Source organism: Jatropha curcas, chromosome 9 (assembly GCF_041381405.1).
Source record: "Jatropha curcas cultivar XTBG-Jc1 chromosome 9, XTBG_Jcur_1.0, whole genome shotgun sequence".
In the NCBI taxonomy this organism is placed as follows: domain Eukaryota; kingdom Viridiplantae; phylum Streptophyta; class Magnoliopsida; order Malpighiales; family Euphorbiaceae; genus Jatropha; species Jatropha curcas.
Window position 1 is genome coordinate 6,727,355 of NC_143159.1, and position 24,875 is coordinate 6,752,229.

Consider the following 24,875-nt stretch of genomic DNA (forward strand, 5'->3'; position numbering starts at 1 on the left):
TCTTACTAAAAACGAAAAAGATTCCCCTTCGTTTTTAAGGTAAGAAAATAGATTTAAATACTTTAGATCTTTCAAAATATATTCCCGAAAAAGTGTATGATTTTATTACCAAAAACATTAGAGAATAAATCTCTTTAGTTTTAGGAAAATAAATCATTTCGATTTAAAGAATATTTTCGAAAAATAAAATATTTTTACGAAAGAAAATATTTTGAAGAAGTCTAATTTTCTGAAAAATATTTTTGAGAGAGAAATAATTTTTGTGCTCATATATGGATTTTCTTTCTATCCTACAAAGTATCCTAAATACCTAGCTACTAGGTTCTTCGAATATCTTCACACTCAATGTAGGACTTGCATTGTACGATTTCTTTCCATACACATTCTGCATAAAAAATATTAGCACAAATAATATAATTTTAAATTTATTTATTTTGTATTAATCATCAAAATCTGAGATTAGAAATTGACCCTTGAACCAACAGTTGTTTAGCAGTAAACTATGGAAAAATAAATAAATAAATTTAGAAATAATAAAATAGATATTATATATAAAAAATGACAGAATAGGTCTTTTGTCTTTGATAATGATATTGCAAGCAATATTAGACTGCAACTATTATTAATAAATAAATCGTATTTAAATATCAACGTAAATCAAAGAAATTATGATTTTATATCATCAGATGAAGTGAAAATTTATATGCAATGCTCTAATTTATTATCGAGTTCTTCATTTTATTATTTAAGCTAGGGTGATTGAGCTTGAAATTTTGATCAGCACAACAAACATTTACTGACTTGGAATCAAAGTATCACAATATGACATATCCAAACAACATAAAAGCCAATCATATCCGAACAATACACCAAGCAAGACATGCAATTAAGCCACAAAAAGAAAAAAAAAAAAAGATACGAGATCTATCAACTGTCAACACAATGGATTTATTATCTAAAAAGAGCTATAAACAATCAAATTAATACCTTTACTACGGGTGATCCTCTTGATATTTCGATCAGCAGATTTCTTTGTTTCAGAGAATATCTCCATCGAACCAGTCCATCCATACTCCTTTTTCAGTTCAGCCACAACTCAGTCTCCTTCATGGTAGAAACTACTATTACAGTCATTTGAAGTAGTTTTGCTCTCACATTCTCCAATTTCTGCTCCTCCTTATCATTCCTCTTCCTCTTCTTTTTGAGACAAGCAGATTTTCCTTTTCTTTTTCCTTAATTGGTTGATTCAGCTTGAAATTTTGATTTGTGGTACTCGTGAGTACTCTGCTGTGTTTGTGCCTTCAACAAGATGAATTATTGAAGCTTTTCAAGTGATTGAGGTTTTTGATCAGATTTGGCTCCCTTTGCCAGTTTCGAGAGCAAAATGAGAGATTCAGAGAGAGAGAGAGAGCACAAAGAGATGTAGAAAATGAGTAGAAAAAATGAGTGGGAAATTGCTCTGTTTATGGAGAGAGTTCATATGAACAGAGTACTGTATTGATTGCGTTTGTTTTGAACTTTTTGAAGCAAAATGCATAAGATTTCGACACGTGTACTGCCAGATGTAATTTTACAACCGTGACAATTTGTTAAGGTTAATTGTTACATCGAGCTTTTAACCATGGTGTAACCAATTCTCTGCACTTTTGAATTGAAACTAGTTGTTTTTATGATGTACCATATGCTAATTTTTTATATTTATTTAGTTTTTTTTTATTTATATAATTAAATTATAAATTTTTATTTAGATTGTAATAAATATAGTGATTTTTATATAGATTGTCACCAGTTCTCCCACTTATCAAGCTTTGTTGGCTCAAGGGTCAAATATTAATCTCGAAATTTTGATGATTCAAACAAAACAAATAAATTTAAATTATATTATTTGTGCTAGTAATGTTTTATGCAGAATACATATGAAAAATAAATAAATGAACAAGGCAAGTTCTACATATCCAAAGATTATGAAGACATTCGAAGACCCTAGTGGTTAGATTTTTAGGATTCATTGTAGGATAGAGAGAACATTCAATTATAAGCACAAAAACCAATTTTTTCTCATCAAAATTATTTTTCAAAAATAGTTCTTCAAAATAAATCTTTTTGTTCCTTGATTTTTCGTTAAAAATTGTTTTTCGAATACTCTTAAGATTCGAAATATTTGAATTACCTAAATTAAAGAGACTTTATCTCTAAACAATTTTGGTAATAAGAATAAATCGAATAAAGATCTTATGCACTTCATTTTCGGAAACAAAACCTTTTTGAAGATCTAAGAATCTTGATTTATTTTCTTACCTAAAATGAAGAAAGATTTTATTTTCATTTTAGTAAGAAAAATCATTTCGGAAAATATTTCTGCAAGTATTCACTTTCGAAATACTTTATTTTAAGGAAAGAAAATTTCGAGGATTCACTTTCGAAATATTTGTTCCTTGATTTTTCGTTAAAAATTGTTTTTCGAATACTCTTAAGATTCGAAATATTTGAATTACCTAAATTAAAGAGACTTTGTCTCTAAACAATTTTGGTAATAAGAATAAATCGAATAAAGATCTTATGCACTTTATTTTCGGAAACAAAACCTTTTTGAAGATCTAAGAATCTTGATTTATTTTCTTACTTAAAATGAAGAAAGATCTTATTTTCATTTTAGCAAGAAAAATCTTTTCGGAAAATATTTATTCAAGTATTCACTTTCGAAATACTTTATTTTAAGGAGAGAAACTTTCGAGTATTCACTTTCGAAATATTTGTTCCTTGATTTTTTGTTAAAAATTGTTTTTCGAATACTCTTAAGATTCGAAATATTTGAATTACCTAAATTAAAGAGACTTTGTGTTTAAACAATTTTGGTAATAAGAATAAATCGAATAAAGATCTTATGCACTTCATTTTTGGAAATAAAACCTTTTTGAAGATCTAAGAATCTTGATTTATTTTCTTACCTAAAATGAAGAAAGATCTTATTTTCGTTTTAGCAAGAAAAATATTTTCGGAAAATATTTATTCAAGTATTCACTTTCGAAATATTTTATTTTAAGGAAAGAAAGATTGTCTCTTATTTACTTACCAAAAAGAAAAAATATTGACTCAAAAAGTTTTGGTAACAAGGATTTCCGTATCTTCGAAATAAAGAAAGACAATATTCAGATTTAAAAAAGAGATTTTTACTTTCTAAAAACGAGAGTCACAGATCTCTCTATAAAAAGACATTTTCAGTCTTGAAAAATGTGGAAGAAAGAGTTTTCGTTTTAAGAGTATTCATCCATTGATCATATCCTTTATCTCTCAAAACTTACTTTCTACCCTCTTATTTCTTTTCATCTTTATACTTTACGTTTTTATCTTTAAATGAGAAAAGAAATTTTATAACAACTTCTTTTGAAAAACAGTTTTGTTCTCTAAACGATTTTCTAATCTGAAAAACTGTTTTTTTTGTGCTTATATTTGCATTTCTATCTGTCTATTTAGATTCTGTAATCTTTAGTAGACATGTTTTTCATTTGATAAACATTTGTGTAATAGCTTAGGTGAGAAGCTATTGTGAAAGAGGTTATCAAGCGACCTTCTCCGTGAGAGAGATTCTAATGTCTTGAATTGAGTTTCTCTACTCTGCCAAAAACAGAAAGGGTTGAGGTTAACTAGAACCTTTGGAAAATCTAGTGGGATAAAGGGTAGATCTAGGTGTTGATCTATTGTATTGTATTGTTGGTTTGTCTCTTACCCTTGAAAAGAGATAACATAGTTGAGGATCTCAAGATGAGTCTTGGGGAGTGGATGTATGCGAGTTAGTGCCGAACCACTATAAATCACTGTGTTGATCTTTTTAATTTTTGAAGTTTTGCTTGATACTATTTTACTCATTCTCCTGTTTATACTCTAGAAATGCTAAAATTGTTAATGGTTTTGATGTTCTAAAACTGAAATAAGTTTTATCTTCTCTGAACATTAGAACTCTGGAATTTTGATAAGTGAATATACCAAGTTTTAAACTGTTCTTATATTTACAGTATATTTCACTACTTGAGTTTCTAATCAGTTTTCTAAACTTGATTAAAGCTTTGTGAAGCAGTTCTGATTTCGATAACTGTCTCTAACACAGTCTTATATGATTTTCTAAATTTTATGAGGAAGTTCTAATCACAATAGCTTGCCATCATAAAGCTATTCTAATATTAAATAAGACATTGTGAAGTAGTTCTAATCAATAACTTATTTTCACAAGTTTATTACATTTCCACTGCACTTAGAATTCTGAGTTTTGTTTTTAAAGCTAAAATTTATATTTTTAGAAAATCTAATTCACCTTCTCTCTTGGGTTGTGCCATACATATACGGGACCCACAAGCTTTTCAAGTGATTGAGGTTTCTCATTAGATTTGGCTCGCTTTGCCATTTTCGAGAGCAAAATGAGAGATTCGGAGAGAGAGAGCGCAAAAAGATGTAAAAAATCAGTAGAAAAAATGAGTGGGAAATTGCTCATTTTATGGAGGGAGTTCGTATGAACAGAGTACTGTATTTATTGCGTTTGTTTTGAACTTTTTGAAGGAAAATGCATAAGATTTCGACACGTGTACCGCCAAATGTAATTTTACAATCGTTACAATTTGTTATGGTTCATTGTTACATCGAGTTTTTAACCATGGTGTAACCAGTTCTCTGCACTTTTTAATTGAAACTAGTTGTTTTTATGATGTACCATATGCTAATTTTTTATATTTATTTAGTTTTTTTATTTATATAATTAAATTATAAAATTTTATTTAGATTGTAATAAATATAGTGATTTTTATACATATGGTAAAATATTCTTTTTAGTTATATATCTTGCACTATAATATATCATTAAAAAAATTAATATATTTATTTCTCTCTTTAAAATAGCAATTTAAATATAAAATATGTTATTTATATTCTCTTAAACATGCTAATTCATATAGTTTTTATTATACGTTATTTCTTTTATTTTTTGTTTAAGTACTAAATTGATTTATAAAAATCATCATAAAGCTTTTATTTTACGTTTTTATAATTAATTTACATATTTTGTTAATAAATTTCACAATAATCTCTTTTAGTAAATAAATGTATTTAACAATAGAATAAGAAACTAATCTAATAAATCAAATTAAAATAAAAATTATTTTTATTTTTACACAGGGTTTAATATTTTGTATTTTGTATGGGGCTGAATTTTCTTTTTTTCTTTTTTCTTTTTCTTTTTTTATTATTTTGTGATTTTATGTAGTGCTGAATTTTTCTTTTTGAGAAGGCTATAGGGCTGATAGCTTAAACATGTAACTGTTTTAGTCATATTGTTAGTCTTTGAATTTGCTAGTTTAATTTGCAAACTTGTTTATTATCCAAATTCAGAAGAAAAAAAAAAATCAGAAACTAAGGTTTTTTCTTTTTAAAATTAAAAAGGCAATTCCGAATATTGAGCCTCCTATGCTCTTTTGCTTAACAAAATTCGTGAACCACTTGAATTTTTTTTGAGAAAAGCTTATAATTTTGCATGAATAAGAGAGCATTGAATCAATGATTCGAGTATTCATCGTAACTTATATAATTCACTTGTGTAGAGAGTAGTTTATGAGGTAATTTGCTTTGTGTTTACCCTTGTGTTTCAAAGCTTCTGTTATAGTTCAAGCAGCTGCCTTTTATTTAGTTCTTATCTTATTATCTATTTTATGCAGTACTTTCTGTCTGAGGACACCATAAGTCAAATGGCTAAAAGAGTTTATCGAAATTCTCTATGTGTTAAGAAGCACAAGGTAATGAATCTAATTTTATACCAAAATATATATGCCACAGCCCAGTTTTTGCAAGTGGAATTCAATTTGTCAAATTAGAATAGGATATTTGAGGTTTTATTACTGAAATTTTATGAAACTACAATCTCATATAACCTGTTTGGTTGCACTTTTCTTCATATTTGTTCTTCATAGAATGTAATTCATGAGCTAATCTAGCATCAAAAGGGGAGGTTCAGTGGATAATGGATATAAATAAAAATACGTTACAGAACCAATTACAACTAATCAGTTTTGGCTCAATGATGCTAGAGTTAGCTCAATGGCTAAGAGTTTGGTAGTTCAAACTTGGGTCAAACCCTAATTAACCCAAAATAGAATAAATATTCAATTATAGATATGGTCATCAAATTGGACAATATTTTTTCAGTTACTACTCACCTCTGTTATTGGATTGGCACGTTGATCAAGTTCTAATTGTGAAAAAACAAAAGGAACATGCATTTGTGGTTCTGAATTGGCAAAATACTTTATATTTTATTGAAAATCACATTATTCCATTTTATTGCATGCTATGTTTTTGGTTAATTATAGTTTTTCACCCTAACATATTTCCCTTGTTTGTTTCACTTGTAAATAACTGAGTGATCAGAGATACAATGGCTTGGATTGGATAAGTCAATTAGCAGAAGATATTCTTGTTTTCATTCTCTCTCTCTTGACAATGAAAGAAGCAACAAGAACTAGTATTCTTTCACGTAGGTGGTTGAAGGTGTGGACGCTAATTCCTGTATTGAATTTTGATGCACAACAAACATTAAATGATGTGCAATTGGAAACAAAAACTCTTGAAACTGAAAGGACAAGTTATGTCAATTGGGTGAATCAAGTTCTGAGTTCGTGTAAAGGTACTCCAAAAATGCATAAATTCAGAATTCGTTTTGATTTGGATAAAAGTTTTGGATGCGACATTGATAGATGGGTAACATTCGCAATTGAAAAGAAAGCTGAGATAATTGAGTTGGACTTGCGAGATTATTTTGATACCATATTTAAGAAGAAATACACTTTTCCATTCAAGTATTATCAAAAGCAGTTGCGATCACGAAATATTGGTTTTCCTGGCTGTAGTTGCCTTACTAGTCTTCAATTGGCTAATGTAAATGTAACTGGAGAAGTTGTTGAATACTTCTTATCTAATTGCTTGCTTCTAGAATGCTTATATATAGCAGCCTCGGATCTTCTGGTGAATCTAAAAGTTGATGGTCCATCACTTCGGTTGAAATATTTGGACATAAAATATTGCTTTTCCATTAAGAATGTTGAAATTTCTGCAGTCAATCTTATATCATTCAAATACTTCGGACCGAAGATAAGCATGCCTTTGAAATGTGCTCCCCGGCTTGCTGAAATGCTGATAGGAGGGAGTTATTCTCATTACCTAATTCATAATTATTATGAACTTTCACACTACCTTTATCAATTAGAGACACTTTCTTTAGATGTTTGTTATAGTAAGGTTTGTATGTGAAAACCATGTTTGTGCATTCTTTTTGTTTTCTCTTACTGATTAAATATAACGGGTTTGTTGGTCCTAAATTTGATTGCTGTATGCAGGTAACAAAGGATCTTCAATTTCCAGTATTGACCAATCTCAGACGATTGGAGCTAATAACAAATACAAATGATGAAGAAAGCCTTCTTGGCTTCACTTTTTTGATCGAGGCATCGCCTTTCTTGCACAAATTTACTTTAAAGGTAATTATTTAGTTGTGAACTTAAAGATTGCCAAGTAGGGACTCGTTGACTTGCGCTGAGAAAAAACTGACCCACAGATGAATAGTTGATTGTCACTCATTTGCTTGTTACGTGTTTCAATTTATTTTTGAATGTCTTTAAATCGATGCATCCATTACATTGTGTCTGGTTCCTTCAAGAAGCATCACTCCCCATGGTCACGACCAATGTCAATGTCTCATATTGAAGAATTTGTGTGTTTTACCGCGTGATAATGTAGAAATTGTATATTTTCATAGTTTCTTTTCGAAAGAAACATTTTAATTTAGTTTTTACATGTTTTAGTTCCATTGGTATGCTAGTTACATACAACGAGAAGCTGAAGAGCCTAAAAGATGTCCTCATCAACACCTCAAAGAGGTAGAATTCATTGGTTTTGTGGGGGAAATCATTGATGTCGAGCTTGCAATGTACATCATTGAGAATGCTGTCAGGCTTGAGAGGTTTGTTTTTGACACTCGTAAACCACATATGATTGGAAGCCCATGGGAGTTCGAAGAAACAAAGGAAAAACGATTGGCTAGGAGGCGCGCCCAACGCTTACTATCAAAACTACATCCTAATTTTGATTTTGTAGTCGTTTAATTTAATATGATTTTAGTTGGTGATTACGATCAAAACTACATCCTAGTTTTGATTTTGTAGTCCTTTAATTTAATATGATTTTAGTTGGCAGTAATCACCAAATATGTGTGACTTTACCTAAGGAGTTTGATATCCAAAGGGTGCTGCTTTAAGGTTTTGGTGGGTTCGTTGTACAAATACGTAGATGTTAATTTGAAGGACGTTTTCAAAGTCTTATGATTTCACTTTGGAGGAGCATATGGGATTCATCAAGTTCTTGTTCTTTCCTTGTTGTGCGGTGCCCACTCAATGGGACCCACATTTGAAACAAAAAAAAGAAAACGTGGTAGGACCCACACGTAGTTGAAAATGGAAATAAGGAAATAAGAATTTTCTTCTTGGTAGGTGATCCGTTTTTCGGTGGACGCGTAATTAACGCGTCCACCTCTCCTAATCCCGCGTCCATCCCTCCTATAAATAGGAGATGGCACAACGCTTCATAACACACAGACCAAAAGAGCGAAGAGAGTATTTTTTTGAGAAAATTTGAGTTTTAGAATTGGGTTCTAAAACTCGGGTAGAGAGAATAGTGAGGATAATTTGGGAAACACTGTGTGAGTGCCACTATTTTGTATTACTCTCTTTGTAAGCCTACTATTTTTAATAGTGGAAGAATTATTCGGTTTTTGTCCCGTGGACGTAGCCCTAACAGTTAAAGGGTGAACCACGTAAATATCTGTGTCATATTTTTATTTTTCGCTGTGTTATTTTTCTCGTAATCTTATTGCCGGGACCCAACAAGTGGTATCAGAGCCGAAGGTTTACCGGATCCGTGGATATATTTTAAAAATAAATATACCACGACGACGAGAAAATTACGCCGAGTCCATTAGTGCAGTCCGTTCGAAAAGACGTTGCAGAATCGACTTAGTGATGAATAGTAAAATAGTAACTCAAAGTTGATGGTGAACAGTACTACTGGCGTTACTGTTGCTGAGTCCGTTTCAAATAAGCCCAGCACTATTCACGCATAGTACTATTCACATATACAGTTACTATTCACGCATACAGGTACTGTTTACGTATACTGTTACTATTCAATTATACGGTCACTATTCACGTATACTACTATTCACGTATACGGTTTTGCTGGTGATAATATTCTGCACAAGTTAAAAATGGACGACAGAACAACAGGCACAATGGTTAGACTCAACTCATCAAACTATGCAGTATGGAAGATATTAATGGAAGATCTTCTATGCTGTAAAGATCTGTTTGAAACGATTGAGTTGAAGGGGGTCAGGCCAGCTTCAATAAATGAAAGCGATTGGAAGTCAATTAACAGAAAAGCAGTCGCAACTATTAGGCAGTCTGTTGAAATGAGCGTCATAAATCATATCGCTCATGAGAAAGATGCCTATTCAATTTGGAAGAAGTTGGAGGACATGTACGAGCGGAAGAATGCCCAGAACAAAGCCTTTTTAATTAAAAAGCTTGTAAATCTAAAGTACAAAGATGGCGAAAGTGCTTCAGATCACTTGGGCAAATTTCAAGAAATAGTGAACCAACTGACGACGTCAAAGATAGTGTTTGACGACCAGGTGCAGGCACTATTCTTATTGAGTTCCTTGCCAGACAGTTGGGAGACACTGACTGTTACGCTCAGTAATGTGTCGGAGGGGAATCTGACCTTAACCACAGTCAAGGAAAGCATTCTGAATGAAGAAACCAGACGTAAGGAGAATGCTACGAGTAGCAACTCAGATGCACTCGTTACAATTACAGAAAGGAGGGGGAGAAGCAGAACAAGATACCCCCAAAATCCAGACAAACGTGACAATTCACGGAGAAGATCCAAGTCAAGAAAAGGTGTCACTTGCTATCATTGTGGCAAGCCCGGTCACATCCAAAGGCATTGTAGAAAGTGGAAGAAGGAACGAGCCAAAGAAAGTGATGAAGAAAAAGACGATACGGAGGTAGCTTCAGTAGCTATTGATGCTGACGCACTTGGTGATGGTAGTGCGCTGATTTCTCATGCTGGTCTTAGTGAGTGTTCCACTAGTCAACAATCTTTATGGATTATTGACTCTGCATGTTCTTATCATATTTCTTCAAATAAGGAATATTTCTCATCACTTACCCTCGGAGATTATGGCCATGTCAAGACTTTGAATGGCACATATGTGGAAAATTGCGGCATTGGAACAGTATGCATCAAAACCAATGCTGGATATGATCTCTGGTTGGAAGATGTGAGATACACTCCTACAGCAAACTTCAATCTGATCTCAGTTCACTGTCTAGATGAATTGGGCTATACAAATCTGTTTGTCAACAGAACGTGGAAGCTTTCCAAAGGTAACTTGGTGTTCGGTCGAGGAAGAAAGTTCAACACCCTCTACTACACCCAGGCTAAAGTTTGCACAGGAGTAGTGAATGCAGTTGAAGATTCATCTGCTGAGTTATGGCACAAACGACTTGGGCATTTGAGTGAGAAAGGAATGGAGACTCTCACTAAGAAGAAAATGCTATCTTTGAAAGGTTTGCCTCTGAAAATATGCACTGATTGTTTGTCTGGTAAACAACATAGAGTTTCCTTTCAAAGATCTCCTTCTCCATCTAGAAAACCTGGTATTCTAGAATTGGTACACACTGATGTTTGCTCAATGGGTGACAAATCTTTGAGTGGCTGCTTATATTATGTTAGCTTTATTGATGACCATTCTAGAAAGGTGTGGGCTTTCCCAATAAAGTCAAAAGACCAGGTGCTGGATATGTTTAAAGTCTTTCATGTCAGTGTTGAAAGACAAACGGGAAGAAAGCTAAAATGTGTTAGAGCTGATAATGGTGGTGAGTACAGAGGTCCATTTGTGAAGTATTGCTCAGAACACGGCATCAGACTTCAGAAGACAGTTCCCAAAACTCCACAGCAGAATGGAGTTGCAGAGAGAATGAACAGGACCATTGTTGAAAGGGTTCGATGCATGCTCTCTCATGCTAAACTTCCTAAAACCTTTTGGGCTGAAGCAATGAATACTGCAGTTTACTTGATCAACCTTTCACCTTCAACCTCCCTCAAAGGAGATGTTCCAGAAAAGGTGTGGTCAAGGAAAAATATTTCTTACGATCATCTTAGAATATTTGGCTGCAGGGCTTTTGCTCATGTTCCAAAAGATGAAAGATCCAAGCTTGATTCGAAGTCAAAACAGTGTATCTTCTTGGGTTATGGAAATGATGATTTTGGGTACAGATTATGGGATCCAGTTGAAAAGAAGCTCATCAGAAGCAGAGATGTAGTATTCCTGGAAGACCAAACCATTGAAAACTTTGAGAAAAATGAAAAGCCAAAGTCTATCAATGAGTTTCCTGTTAGTCTTGATGCAGAACCTCATATAGAACCACAAAATGATGAAGAAGATGATGATGAACCTGTTCAGAATGATGCTGAACCAGCTCCAATAGAAGAACTGCCTCAATTGAGAAGATCTGCGAGAGGCAGGATACCTTCCCAAAGATATTCTCCTAATGAATATGACTTGTTGACTCAAGGGGGAGAACCAGAGAACTACCAGGAGGCAATGGAAGATTGTAAAAAGAATGAGTGGCTGAAAGCCATGCAAGATGAGATGGAGTCCTTGCATGAGAACCAGACTTATGAGTTGGTGAAACTGCCTCAAGGTAAGAAAGCATTGAAGAACAAATGGGTGTTCAGGTTGAAGACTGAACAGAACAACTCACAGCCAAGGTACAAGGCGAGACTGGTTGTGAAGGGATTCGGTCAGAAGAAAGGAGTTGACTTTGAAGAAATTTTCTCACCCGTAGTCAAGATGTCTTCTATTAGAGTTGTGCTCGGTTTAGCAGCTAGCCTGAATTTGGAGATCGAGCAACTTGATGTAAAGACCGCTTTTCTCCATGGTGACTTAGAGGAGGAAATTTATATGGAGCAACCAGAAGGGTTCAGAGTCAAAGGCAAAGAACACTTGGTGTGTAAATTGCAGAAAAGCTTGTATGGCCTCAAACAAGCTCCAAGACAATGGTACAAAAAGTTTGACTCTTTCATGGTAAATCACGGGTATGAGAAAACTACTTCTGATCACTGTGTATTTGTGAAAAAGTTCATAGAAGGCGACTTTATTATTCTCTTGTTATATGTGGATGATATGCTTATTGTGGGCCAAGATGCTAAGAAAATTGAGAGCTTGAAAAAGGAACTTGGAAAATCCTTTGCCATGAAGGATTTGGGATCGGCAAAACAGATACTCGGAATGAAGATCTCCAGAGACAGGAAAAAGAGAAAGTTGTGGCTGTCTCAAGAGAAGTACATCGAGAAAGTTCTCAGCAGATTCAATATGAGCAATGCAAAACCAGTTTCTACTCCGCTTGCAGGTCATTTCAAATTAAGTCTTAGTCAATGTCCTTCAAGTGAGAAAGAAAAAGAAGAACTGAAGAAAATTCCTTATGCATCCGCCGTTGGCAGCTTGATGTACGCCATGGTATGCACAAGACCAGATATTGCTCATGCTGTTGGTGTTGTTAGCCGATTTCTTTCAAATCCAGGTAAAGAACACTGGAATGCAGTGAAGTGGATTCTCAGGTATCTTAAGGGCACTTCCAAAATGTGCTTATGTTTTGGTGATAATAGACCTGTGTTAGATGGTTACACAGATGCAGATATGGGTGGTGATGTTGATTCGCGCAAATCAACTTCTGGATATCTGATGACTTTTGCAGGAGCAGCAGTTTCTTGGCAATCAAAATTGCAAAAATGCGTTGCACTCTCATCCACTGAGGCGGAATATATCGCCATTACAGAAGCTAGCAAAGAACTCTTATGGATGAAGAAATTCCTACAAGAATTGGGTGTAGAACAAGAGAAGTACATTCTGCTATGTGATAGTCAAAGCGCGATACATCTCAGCAAGAATTCGACCTTTCATTCAAGGTCAAAGCACATTGATGTGAGGTATCATTGGATACGCGATGCGCTGGAGATGAAGTTATTTCAGATTGAAAAGATTCACACTGATGATAATGGCGCTGATATGATGACTAAAGCTTTACCTACGGAGAAACTTGTCACTTGCAGAAAGATAGCTGGTATGGCTAACGTCCCCACTTGAGTGTGCAGGGGGAGGTTTGTTGTGCGGTGCCCACTCAATGGGACCCACATTTGAAACAAAAAAAAAAAAAGAAAACGTGGTAGGACCCACACGTAGTTGAAAATGGAAATAAGGAAATAAGAATTTTCTTCTTGGTAGGTGATCCGTTTTTCGGTGGACGCGTAATTAACGCGTCCACCTCTCCTAATCCCGCGTCCATCCCTCCTATAAATAGGAGATGGCACAACGCTTCATAACACACAGACCAAAAGAGCGAAGAGAGTTTTTTTTTGAGAAAATTTGAGTTTTAGAATTGGGTTCTAAAACTCGGGTCGAGAGAATAGTGAGGATAATTTGGGAAACACTGTGTGAGTGCCACTATTTTGTATTACTCTCTTTGTAAGCCTACTATTTTTAATAGTGGAAGAATTATTCGGTTTTTGTCCCGTGGACGTAGCCCTAACAGTTAAAGGGTGAACCACGTAAATATCTGTGTCATATTTTTATTTTTCGCTGTGTTATTTTTCTCGTAATCTTTCTTCCTCGACCGAACACCAAGTTACCTTTGGAAAGCTTCCACGTTCTGTTGACAAACAGATTTGTATAGCCCAATTCATCTAGACAGTGAACTGAGATCAGATTGAAGTTTGCTGTAGGAGTGTATCTCACATCTTCCAACCAGAGATCATATCCAGCATTGGTTTTGATGCATACTGTTCCAATGCCGCAATTTTCCACATATGTGCCATTCAAAGTCTTGACATGGCCATAATCTCCGAGGGTAAGTGATGAGAAATATTCCTTATTTGAAGAAATATGATAAGAACATGCAGAGTCAATAATCCATAAAGATTGTTGACTAGTGGAACACTCACTAAGACCAGCATGAGAAATCAGCGCACTACCATCACCAAGTGCGTCAGCATCAATAGCTACTGAAGCTACCTCCGTATCGTCTTTTTCTTCATCACTTTCTTTGGCTCGTTCCTTCTTCCACTTTCTACAATGCCTTTGGATGTGACCGGGCTTGCCACAATGATAGCAAGTGACACCTTTTCTTGACTTGGATCTTCTCCGTGAATTGTCACGTTTGTCTGGATTTTGGGGGTATCTTGTTCTGCTTCTCCCCCTCCTTTCTGTAATTGTAACGAGTGCATCTGAGTTGCTACTCGTAGCATTCTCCTTACGTCTGGTTTCTTCATTCAGAATGCTTTCCTTGACTGTGGTTAAGGTCAGATTCCCCTCCGACACATTACTGAGCGTAACAGTCAGTGTCTCCCAACTGTCTGGCAAGGAACTCAATAAGAATAGTGCCTGCACCTGGTCGTCAAACACTATCTTTGACGTCGTCAGTTGGTTCACTATTTCTTGAAATTTGCCCAAGTGATCTGAAGCACTTTCGCCATCTTTGTACTTTAGATTTACAAGCTTTTTAATTAAAAAGGCTTTGTTCTGGGCATTCTTCCGCTCGTACATGTCCTCCAACTTCTTCCAAATTGAATAGGCATCTTTCTCATGAGCGATATGATTTATGACGCTCATTTCAACAGACTGCCTAATAGTTGCGACTGCTTTTCTGTTAATTGACTTCCAATCGCTTTCATTTATTGAAGCTGGCCTGACCCCCTTCAACTCAATCGTTTCAAACAGATCTTTACAGCATAGAAGATCTTCCATTAATATCTTCCATACTGCATAGTTTGATGAGTTGAGTCTAACCATTGTGCCTGTTGTTCTGTCGTCCATTTTTAACTTGTGCAGAATATTATCACCAGCAAAACCGTATACGTGAATAGTAGTATACGTGAATAGTGACCGTATAATTGAATAGTAACAGTATACGTAAACAGTACCTGTATGCGTGAATAGTAACTGTATATGTGAATAGTACTATGCGTGAATAGTGCTGGGCTTATTTGAAACGGACTCAGCAACAGTAACGCCAGTAGTACTGTTCACCATCAACTTTGAGTTACTATTTTACTATTCATCACTAAGTCGATTCTGCAACGTCTTTTCGAACGGACTGCACTAATGGACTCGGCGTAATTTTCTCGTCGTCGTGGTATATTTATTTTTAAAATATATCCACGGATCCGGTAAACCTTCGGCTCTGATACCACTTGTTGGGTCCCGGCAATAAGATTACGAGAAAAATAACACAGCGAAAAATAAAAATATGACACAGATATTTACGTGGTTCACCCTTTAACTGTTAGGGCTACGTCCACGGGACAAAAACCGAATAATTCTTCCACTATTAAAAATAGTAGGCTTACAAAGAGAGTAATACAAAATAGTGGCACTCACACAGTATTTCCCAAATTATCCTCACTATTCTCTCGACCCGAGTTTTAGAACCCAATTCTAAAACTCAAATTTTCTCAAAAAAAAACTCTCTTCGCTCTTTTGGTCTGTGTGTTATGAAGCGTTGTGCCATCTCCTATTTATAGGAGGGATGGACGCGGGATTAGGAGAGGTGGACGCGTTAATTACGCGTCCACCGAAAAACGGATCACCTACCAAGAAGAAAATTCTTATTTCCTTATTTCCATTTTCAACTACGTGTGGGTCCTACCACATTTTCTTTTTTTTTTTTGTTTCAAATGTGGGTCCCATTGATCCAACCCCGAATTAGTATGATATTGTCCGCTTTGGGCCAAGCCCTCACGGATTTATTTTTGGGCACCTCCCAAAAGGCCTCATACTAATGGGTTGGGTTTGAACCATTATATTTTGGTTCCTCTTCTCACATTTTTCCGATGTGGGACTTGGGAGGATATCCCAACAAACCTCCCCTCCAACCAAGGACCACACAAATCGTGACCTCCCCTCTAAGGATAATCTGCCCACCATCTTGTACCGCCGCTACAACTTTGCGGGACACGCCGCCCGACCTCCTCTTGTCGGGAAGACTTTCGACACAAGGCACCACTTGCAGATCGCCATTACAGAAGCTAGCAAAGAACTCTTATGGATGAAGAAATTCCTACAAGAATTGGGTGTAGAACAAGAGAAGTACATTCTGCTATGTGATAGTCAAAGCGCGATACATCTCAGCAAGAATTCGACCTTTCATTCAAGGTCAAAGCACATTGATGTGAGGTATCATTGGATACGCGATGCGCTGGAGATGAAGTTATTTCAGATTGAAAAGATTCACACTGATGATAATGGCGCTGATATGATGACTAAAGCTTTACCTACGGAGAAACTTGTCACTTGCAGAAAGATAGCTGGTATGGCTAACGTCCCCACTTGAGTGTGCAGGGGGAGGTTTGTTGTGCGGTGCCCACTCAATGGGACCCACATTTGAAACAAAAAAAAAAAAGAAAACGTGGTAGGACCCACATGTAGTTGAAAATGGAAATAAGGAAATAAGAATTTTCTTCTTGGTAGGTGATCCGTTTTTCGGTGGACGCGTAATTAACGCGTCCACCTCTCCTAATCCCGCGTCCATCCCTCCTATAAATAGGAGATGGCACAACGCTTCATAACACACAGACCAAAAGAGCGAAGAGAGTTTTTTTTGAGAAAATTTGAGTTTTAGAATTGGGTTCTAAAACTCGGGTAGAGAGAATAGTGAGGATAATTTGGGAAACACTGTGTGAGTGCCACTATTTTGTATTACTCTCTTTGTAAGCCTACTATTTTTAATAGTGGAAGAATTATTCGGTTTTTGTCCCGTGGACGTAGCCCTAACAGTTAAAGGGTGAACCACGTAAATATCTGTGTCATATTTTTATTTTTCCGCTGTGTTATTTTTCTTGTAATCTTATTGCCGGGACCCAACAAGTTCTTGTTCTTTCCTTTATGTTAAAATTAGGTTTTTGTTCATGATAAAATATAAACTATCGATAAATCATGGTGAGAATTGAGAAATCAATCCCATGCAATCTGTGATTTCTACCAAAGTGTTTTTAAGTTCGAAGAAAGTGACATTTGAGTTAGGTGGAATCTCATGAAAAGTGACAAGCAAATAAAAAAAGTTCTTCAATGGGAGATGAAACAAATGAAAAATTACTGCATAAGAATATTTTTTTAATATTTTATTTTTGTTGTTTTTTTAGGGAAGAATAATTACATTTCTGAAATCCAAACCATATTGTGATGATTTAGAACATAATTGAATTCTAATTCTAAATGTGCTCGGGATTGAATTTGGTTATTTTGAATTCATACTATGGATTAATTGCTCCATCTTTTTTATCCATCAAAATCAAATTTCATTAAATTATAGCCTTCCCAGTTAAAGAAGTACTGATTTTTAAGATTCAATTGCAAATTTTTTTAAAGTATTTTTTTTTTTATTATTACATATTGAGTTTTGGAAATATTTTTTATTTTTATTTATTTATTGATTTAGGGTTGAGGGAATAGAGGTTGAAATTGAATGATGTACTGATTTAATCTTTGAACACATGTTTTAAAAATTTATATGTGTAAATTATGCGCTGAAATTAGGTTTAGGAGTTGGATTAAATTTTATTTTGACATTACTTAAAAAAATAGAATTAAATATATAGAATTAATATTATAAGTAGTTTTTAATGCACTTATGATGTAAATAAATATTATATTTATTTTAACCTAAATAGAAATTTATGCTTTAATATTTATATAAATAAAAAAATTAAACTAGAAATTAAAACGAATATGAATATAAAGAACTAGTACAGTAAATGTTGTAAAAACATTAGTTAACTTTACGATCTCAAAAACAAAAAACAAAGAAAATACAAAAACACAACAAACCCTCATCCAAGTCAACGACCACCGCGGCCACCACTGTCAGTCATCTTCCGGTGAAGTCATAATCACAAGCAATTAAGGGTTTCTGCAATCCTTAGGTTACGGTAATTTCACTTGACTCTATGTTGATATAAATTGTTTTTTAGTATGTTTTGTTGTTTTGGCAATTTGTACCTTTTATAGATTTTTGATAGGTGGAAATATTTATATTGGTTGATTACTGTACCTTAACTTCACTTTTTTTATGCTTTCTTTAAAAATTGATTACTGGACCTTAATATTGTTTCTGCTATTTAGGAGAATAGTTGATTTTAGTATTTTTGTTAATTTAACTGTTGAACTTTGACAATTATGAAGTCTTTTGAGTTTATATGTTAGTATCCTTTTCATACCCTGATTGTTAATGTAATTGATCTCTTTGCTATGTGGGGCTTTGCTCTTTCTTGAGTTGATATCTTTCTTGAGGTAGATGATGAAATGTGGTAAAGAAGGAAGAAGGGAAAGTGAAAGAGGAGGAAGAAGAGGAGGAAGTGATCGCAGTTGATACGGGGTCATAATGGAGGATGTTCATGTTTTTTTGAAGTTATGCATAGTCATGAATCAATAGAGCTCCTCGTGAGGAGCTTGAAAGTGAGAGTAGTAAAATCTTGCCTAACTACAGGAAAATAATTATTTCTGTTTTGCATATATGTTCGTTTCCAATTATATATTAAGCATATGTTTATTGAAAAGATTTGGTAGTGAGTTGAGTAAACTCTAAAGAAGTAAATTTCTTTTGGCATATAATCAGAAAATAATGGTAAATGTAATAATTAATTTATGTGTTTTATTGAGCTAACTTATAATTTTAGATGTTTAAGCAACATATTAATCACAATTTGATATAAATAAAGCTGAATTGTAAAATAAATAAGGGAATTTGATTTAATTATTTTAAATTTCATAGATTTTTTTATTTTAAGATTAAATTGAATTTTTCTTTTCATCTCTATCAAGCATAAAAATATAAACTTTCAACAAAAGAATTTCATAAAATTTTAGTATTATTTATTTATACTAAATTTTGTAAAATTGCAAATGACATAACCATTCTTATATTACAAAATTGTCAAACACAATATACATTCTAATTGCAGCTTCTTAATGAACTTAAAATTACACACTGACACTAATAAAAACCTAGTTAAGATTTCTTTCTAACAACAGGACTCTACTTCTAAGATACAAACTAGCTACACCATCATTAATTCATTGTCATCTTCTCTAAAAGAAAAAGGTCTACTCTCATCAATTCTCTCAATCTTTCCTACCCAAACAATATACTTAAAGTGTAGAATTTGTGTGGTTGCAATCCATAATCAAGTTTTTCTTTTTTTCTCATAAAGAACAAATCGCAGGAATTTGAATAAAAATACAAACAAATTATGCTAATAAATACTAAAAAAACAAAGAAAATAATATAAATATTCAATCAATTATTACTATAATTATAAATTTATAATTAATTACGTGAAGCCAATAAATTATTTGTAGAATTGAATTGCTAGGTGTAGATAGAACAAATGGCAAAACAAAGCAAAGAAAGACCAGTGACGGCTTGAAAGTTGAAAAGGTTTTCTTTTCTTTTTTGATACCTTATTCCTTAAGTTTAGAGAATATGTTTAAGGGCTTTTTAATTTTGATTTAAACTATTGTACTTGGGCTATTAGCTTATTAACTTCATGGGTTATAAAATGTGGGCCTAAGAACTCAACTATTTTGAGGGGGGCAAAATATAAGAATAAAATAATATTTAATAAAACTAAAATTAAAATTTCAAAAAAAAAAATTAAGGGGCCTGGGGCCAGGGGCCAGGGCCCCTCCCACCATAGGCTTGGGACCATCCCTGGCAGCATTTAGTTAGTAAAATTTTATGAGTTATGTCAGTTGAATCTATATATTGAGCCTATAGATGTACTATGTACAAGTAATAAGTATTGTTGATAATAACAAAGGATGAGATTAAGACAGAAACATTGGTTATAGTTTGAGATGGCAACCATTATGATTAAATGTAATTTTTTGATGTAAAGTAATCAAAATAAGGAATTCTTATTATTAAGTGCATTTTTGAAAATCAGTTATTGTACTGGATAGAGAATGAATGCTATATTTATGTCCTTAATAGGACATAAAGGAATTGGGGGTATTTTTTTTTTTTTTTTTTTTAATAAGCTAACTAGGTTTTAATTTACTATTCATGTGGAAATTTTAGGAGATATTCGTTTAATCTTGCTATATGAGAAGTGATAAAGCTGTAACCTATTAGAAACCAAAATACGATTTCCTTTAGTTTGATGGGTTTGAAGCTTGAATCTTAGATGTGTGGAAGTTATGGCTCATGGGGCCCTGTTCATGCAATTAGATGCGACTGAATTTAGATTTAATCGGTAGCTAATTTCATAAATTGAATTCATGTTATTGAATGAGAAGAGTTATATGACCGCTATAAATTTTGGGTAAAGGAAATTGATTTTGTTTTATATATTTTTTTATTGTAATGGCAGAAGCTGCATGGGAATCTCCATGGTTTTTATTTGAAACAAGTTAAGAAATAAAATTATAAACCAATTTCTTGCAAGATACTAAAGGAATTGACGTCTTTATGGTTAGCTTTGGTTTGGGATTTGAGGTTTGTAGGTGCATGGTAGCAATTTTATTAATATTTAATAATGGAATTTAGAAAATGAGAGAATCACGAAAAAGGTAGCAGCTACACTGTTTGTTTTCATGAATTTGACAATACTTAGATTTGAAAGGAAAGTTGTACGTTTACCATAGATGGAAAAATGAATTCATTTGCATATGGAAAATGAGTTTTGATTAGATAATAGCAGTTCCTTTGATTGGCAGTAACAAATTAGAGAAGTTCCACGAATTTTACTTGAATTGAACTTATATTGATGTTGTAAATAAGTTCTCTTCATTCGGCAACAATTATGTTATAATTTAGGTTAGAACAACTTGTGAATGGACAGTCTACCTCAGCTATTTGCCAACTCTCATATGTTAGTTGATTTTATGTATCGAATAATTGGATTCCAGAAATTTTCTATGCAGTTGCCAAATTACTTGGCTTTCTAAAGTTGTAATATGAGAAAAGAATGTAAATTGCACAGTTATTGATGTTTAATTATTTGGTGTGATTAATTAAAACTTTGACAGATGAGTTATGAATTCTACTTCTCCTTAAATATGGAATTTGAGTAGTGAATGTTATTATTAATATGAGATTCAAGACTTTAGTTTGAGACTTTGATTGTGAACTTGTAAGCAAACACTAATAAATGAGAATCGTTGAATGTTGAAGCTTGTATGAAAAGGAGGATGAGTATTTGATTTGGTTGATTGCCCAATGGATGAGTCGTGTGAATTTGATTGATAAATGTTAGATATTTGATATTGTCTAAACAGATAGAAAATTTTATTTTTAGGGGAAGTTCTGCCAAAATTTTGACAAAATCTTAATTACTTATAATTATAGTTAGTAAATTAGTTGTTAGATTTATTTAAAGAGATTTCTTACTCTATTCCTTTCTCTCCTCTTAATTTAGCTTTTTATAGATCAATCGAGCTCGTCTGCTACTCCTAAATCAAAAACCAGAGCTAGAGCTTTTTGTTCTCTATAATAAATAGTGCATTACTACCTGCTTCATGCATATAGATAATACTACATAATGTTCTAATTACCTATTTAATTATTTATCACTTATCTAATTTATAGCATAAATATTAATTACTTTTATATTTATTTATACATATTTGCATGTTTGTTCATTTGCATAACAATCTTTGTTTATTTAATGTGTTTGCATTAAAATGCAATGTTTGATTAGATGTGTTGTGCTGATAATATTCCCTGTTTGTGTGGGATTGGGATGAAGTGGGTCACCATTGGATTTGTGAGGGCGGTCTATGATACCGTTAGCCATGTATGGGGAGATCGCGCCCCGTGTATATCTAATGATATGAATGATATGGGAAAACTAAGGTTGCCTCCTGTTGGTATGGAAAAGAAAAGAGAGTATAAAAAAAAAATTGAGATGGTTGGTCAAGTAAGGATTAAACCGGTTGGCCATGTATGGGATCGGCTTCTTGGTGCACACGTCATGAGGGGATGGGCCATGTGTGAGGACAGCTCATCAGATTTCTATGACGCCATTGACCAATTTCCACTTGTTTGATTATTTGAAAGTATAATTACTTATGAGTGCTGATGTTGTGCTGTATGCTTGATTGGTTGTGTTCATTTTAGTATTTTAGGAAGCGTTTCGTGTAAATATCCATGTTATGCAATAATTATTATTATTATAAAACTCACGTTTCTTTTGGTTAATTTTTCAAAGGAGTATATTCTTCTTTGTCTCGGCTAAAGCTTTGGTTTCTTCACTGCAAAACTAGAAAAGTAATTTTCTAATTCTAGTAATTATTTAAATTGTAAGCGTTATGTATAAGAACTTATTTATTTCTTTTTAATATTGAACTCCGCAGTTATAGAATTATGATAATTCTTATTATAGGATTATGATAATTTCAATTATGTATGAGTGTGATCATATTAACTGATAACTTTAGGTTGATGACTTACAGGTCTATATATGTATGTACGTACCCGTTAACCCATATTATAGATATTGTGTAATGTAATTAGGTCCGAGTTGTGAAATATTTGGAATACTAGATTTGGGCCAGGATATAGTATGATTATAATATATTTTATATATATATATAAATAAATAATATGGGTTTACTATTTCTGTGATCCAATTTGATGTGTTTGAATTTAGTAGTTCATACTTAATACGGGCCTTGGAGGGCTTATATTTACCTAGGCCCTAATGCCGGTCCGGTCCACGGTTTTAGTCGTGACATAATTAGATCTTAATTTAAAATGATTTGTGTGGAATATGAAATCTAGATATACTTTTAGTAAATTAGAATATGACTCGTTTAAAATATCACCAATAAACTTATAAACATAATTATAATTGAATTTTAGTTTAAATGTTTTTTTTATTAGTATCATCATATAAATTAGTATAATTATACTTAGAAGTCTTATGTATATATATCAAAGCATTATTCAGTAAAAATATTGATGGTTTATTTATTTCGTAAGAATGAAAATTAATAAGAATCACTTGATCTCCACAGGCGTATGTTCTTCCAGGAAACGTCTTCAGCTTAATCATGTCCAAGCCACCAGGAGTTGAGTACAAAAGCAGGCAGTAAATACTTTTTATTATGTTTTTAATGGATTTAGTTCTCATTCTATGATAATTTATTATAGTTTAGTATTATTATATTTTAATTGATTTTTAGTTTGTTATTGATATTATTCTTATTGAATTTTAATAGATGTTTGATTGTCAAATTGTAGATATTGGTTTGAATTATTTATTTAGGTTGACTTTCAATTCTTTTATTCTATTTTAATATTACTGTTTACTTTTGTTTTAGAATTTTACATGTTTTATTATTTTGAAATTGAATTTTAATGCATTTTTTATGTATTTTTTTGTTGCACTTCGGGTTTGGATTCAGGTTACATGTATTGAAACATTTGTGATTAAATGAGAAATTCTAAAAGGAATTTGAGACGGGTTTGAGTATTATTGATTTAATAGCAGATTTGGATTCGGGTAATTTATTTCTAGTGGGTACTCTGCACTGCTGCCAACCTTAGCTATATACAGATGGTCTGCGTCTATCTCTCTTTCTTTTTTGCATTCTTTTATTTTTCTTTGATGGGTACTCTTTCTGCAGTTCAATTTGGTAGTAGAAATTTCTGAAATGTGAATGGGTTTTGAAACAATTTGTAATGCCTCTTGTACAATTTCCTTTCGTTTTTTTCTCTTTCTCTCTAATTTGAAGATTCTCCATTTTTTGCACTTTTTGGATATTGGTTCAAGAAGAGAAGACGCTAAAAGAGAATATAATCTTGTTTTTGCTGCGCATTCTTTGGTTTCAGGTGTGGCTGCTTTGATGGCTGTTATTATTATTTTCTAAAGTCTATTATTTGGGTTTTCGAGCATTTACCCTTCTTTCTTTTAAACGAAAGTTATGCATAGATACCATAATTAATTAGGTTATTTTATATGCATCCTACTACTAACATGAATTAGATTTTTTTTTTTATTACAATGTTCAACCTTTTTATTGGATTTTCTTATGAATTTTCATGTACTTAATTAGATTTATGTGCAATGTAATAGGTGTAAAGGCATTATTTAAAAATTAATTTTTTTTAATGTTGTACCAAACACTGGAAAATGGTTTTCAACTTATTTTTCATATACCAGCCAAACATTAGAAAATAATGTATTTTTTCTAGACAACATAAAAAATATTTTCTTATAAGTTATTTTTTAAAAACAAATGAAATTCAAGCATGAACGGACTTAGAAAATTGGTTAGGAGGGTCCAATTACAAATTAAAGAATATTATTAGAGCAAACAAAAAAGTATAAGAATTTATTGAAAATTTGTAATATTCTATTCATTTCAAACTTTTTGCTGCTAATACCATAAAAATTAAGGACCTTAATTATAAAAATATTTCATATAGAATTCACAACATATTTTATTGTCGAGAAAATTTTGGAAGGTAAAAACTTAGGAACCATGGAGTCTAAAATTTATTAAATAAATTTTTATAACATGTTCCTTGTTTGTTTTTCTCCTTCCTTTTTATTATTCCATACATCAAAATAAAAGTTCACTTATTTTAAAAAATAGAATTTCACATGTAAATTCATAATTAGTCTATTTTTTCCGTCAATGCCATTAAATTTCCATTAGAAAATGCTAACTTTTTACCAAAATTAAAGTTATAGAGCTTAAAATTAAAACTGATAAATAAAAA

General features: G+C 32.8%; 1 protein-coding gene across 1 annotated transcript; it reads left to right on the forward strand.

The window, feature by feature from the left end:
- The first annotated feature begins 6,480 nt into the window (after positions 1-6,480).
- On the forward strand, positions 6,481-8,138 carry LOC105639036 (F-box/FBD/LRR-repeat protein At3g26920). The gene is made up of 3 exons (XM_012222973.3): positions 6,481-7,275; positions 7,374-7,514; positions 7,839-8,138. The coding sequence occupies exons 1-3, from the start codon at positions 6,481-6,483 to the stop codon at positions 8,136-8,138; spliced, it is 1,236 nt and encodes a 411-aa protein (XP_012078363.2).
- Positions 8,139-24,875: the final 16,737 nt, after the last annotated feature.

Coding starts and splice junctions, on each gene's coding strand:
- LOC105639036 (XM_012222973.3), top strand. CDS start 6,481: ATGAAAGAAGCAACAAGAACTAGTATTCTTTCACGTAGGTGGTTGAAG. Junction 7,276..7,373: donor TAGATGTTTGTTATAGTAAG/GTTTGTATGTGA, acceptor TGCTGTATGCAG/GTAACAAAGGATCTTCAATT. Junction 7,515..7,838: donor TGCACAAATTTACTTTAAAG/GTAATTATTTAG, acceptor TACATGTTTTAG/TTCCATTGGTATGCTAGTTA.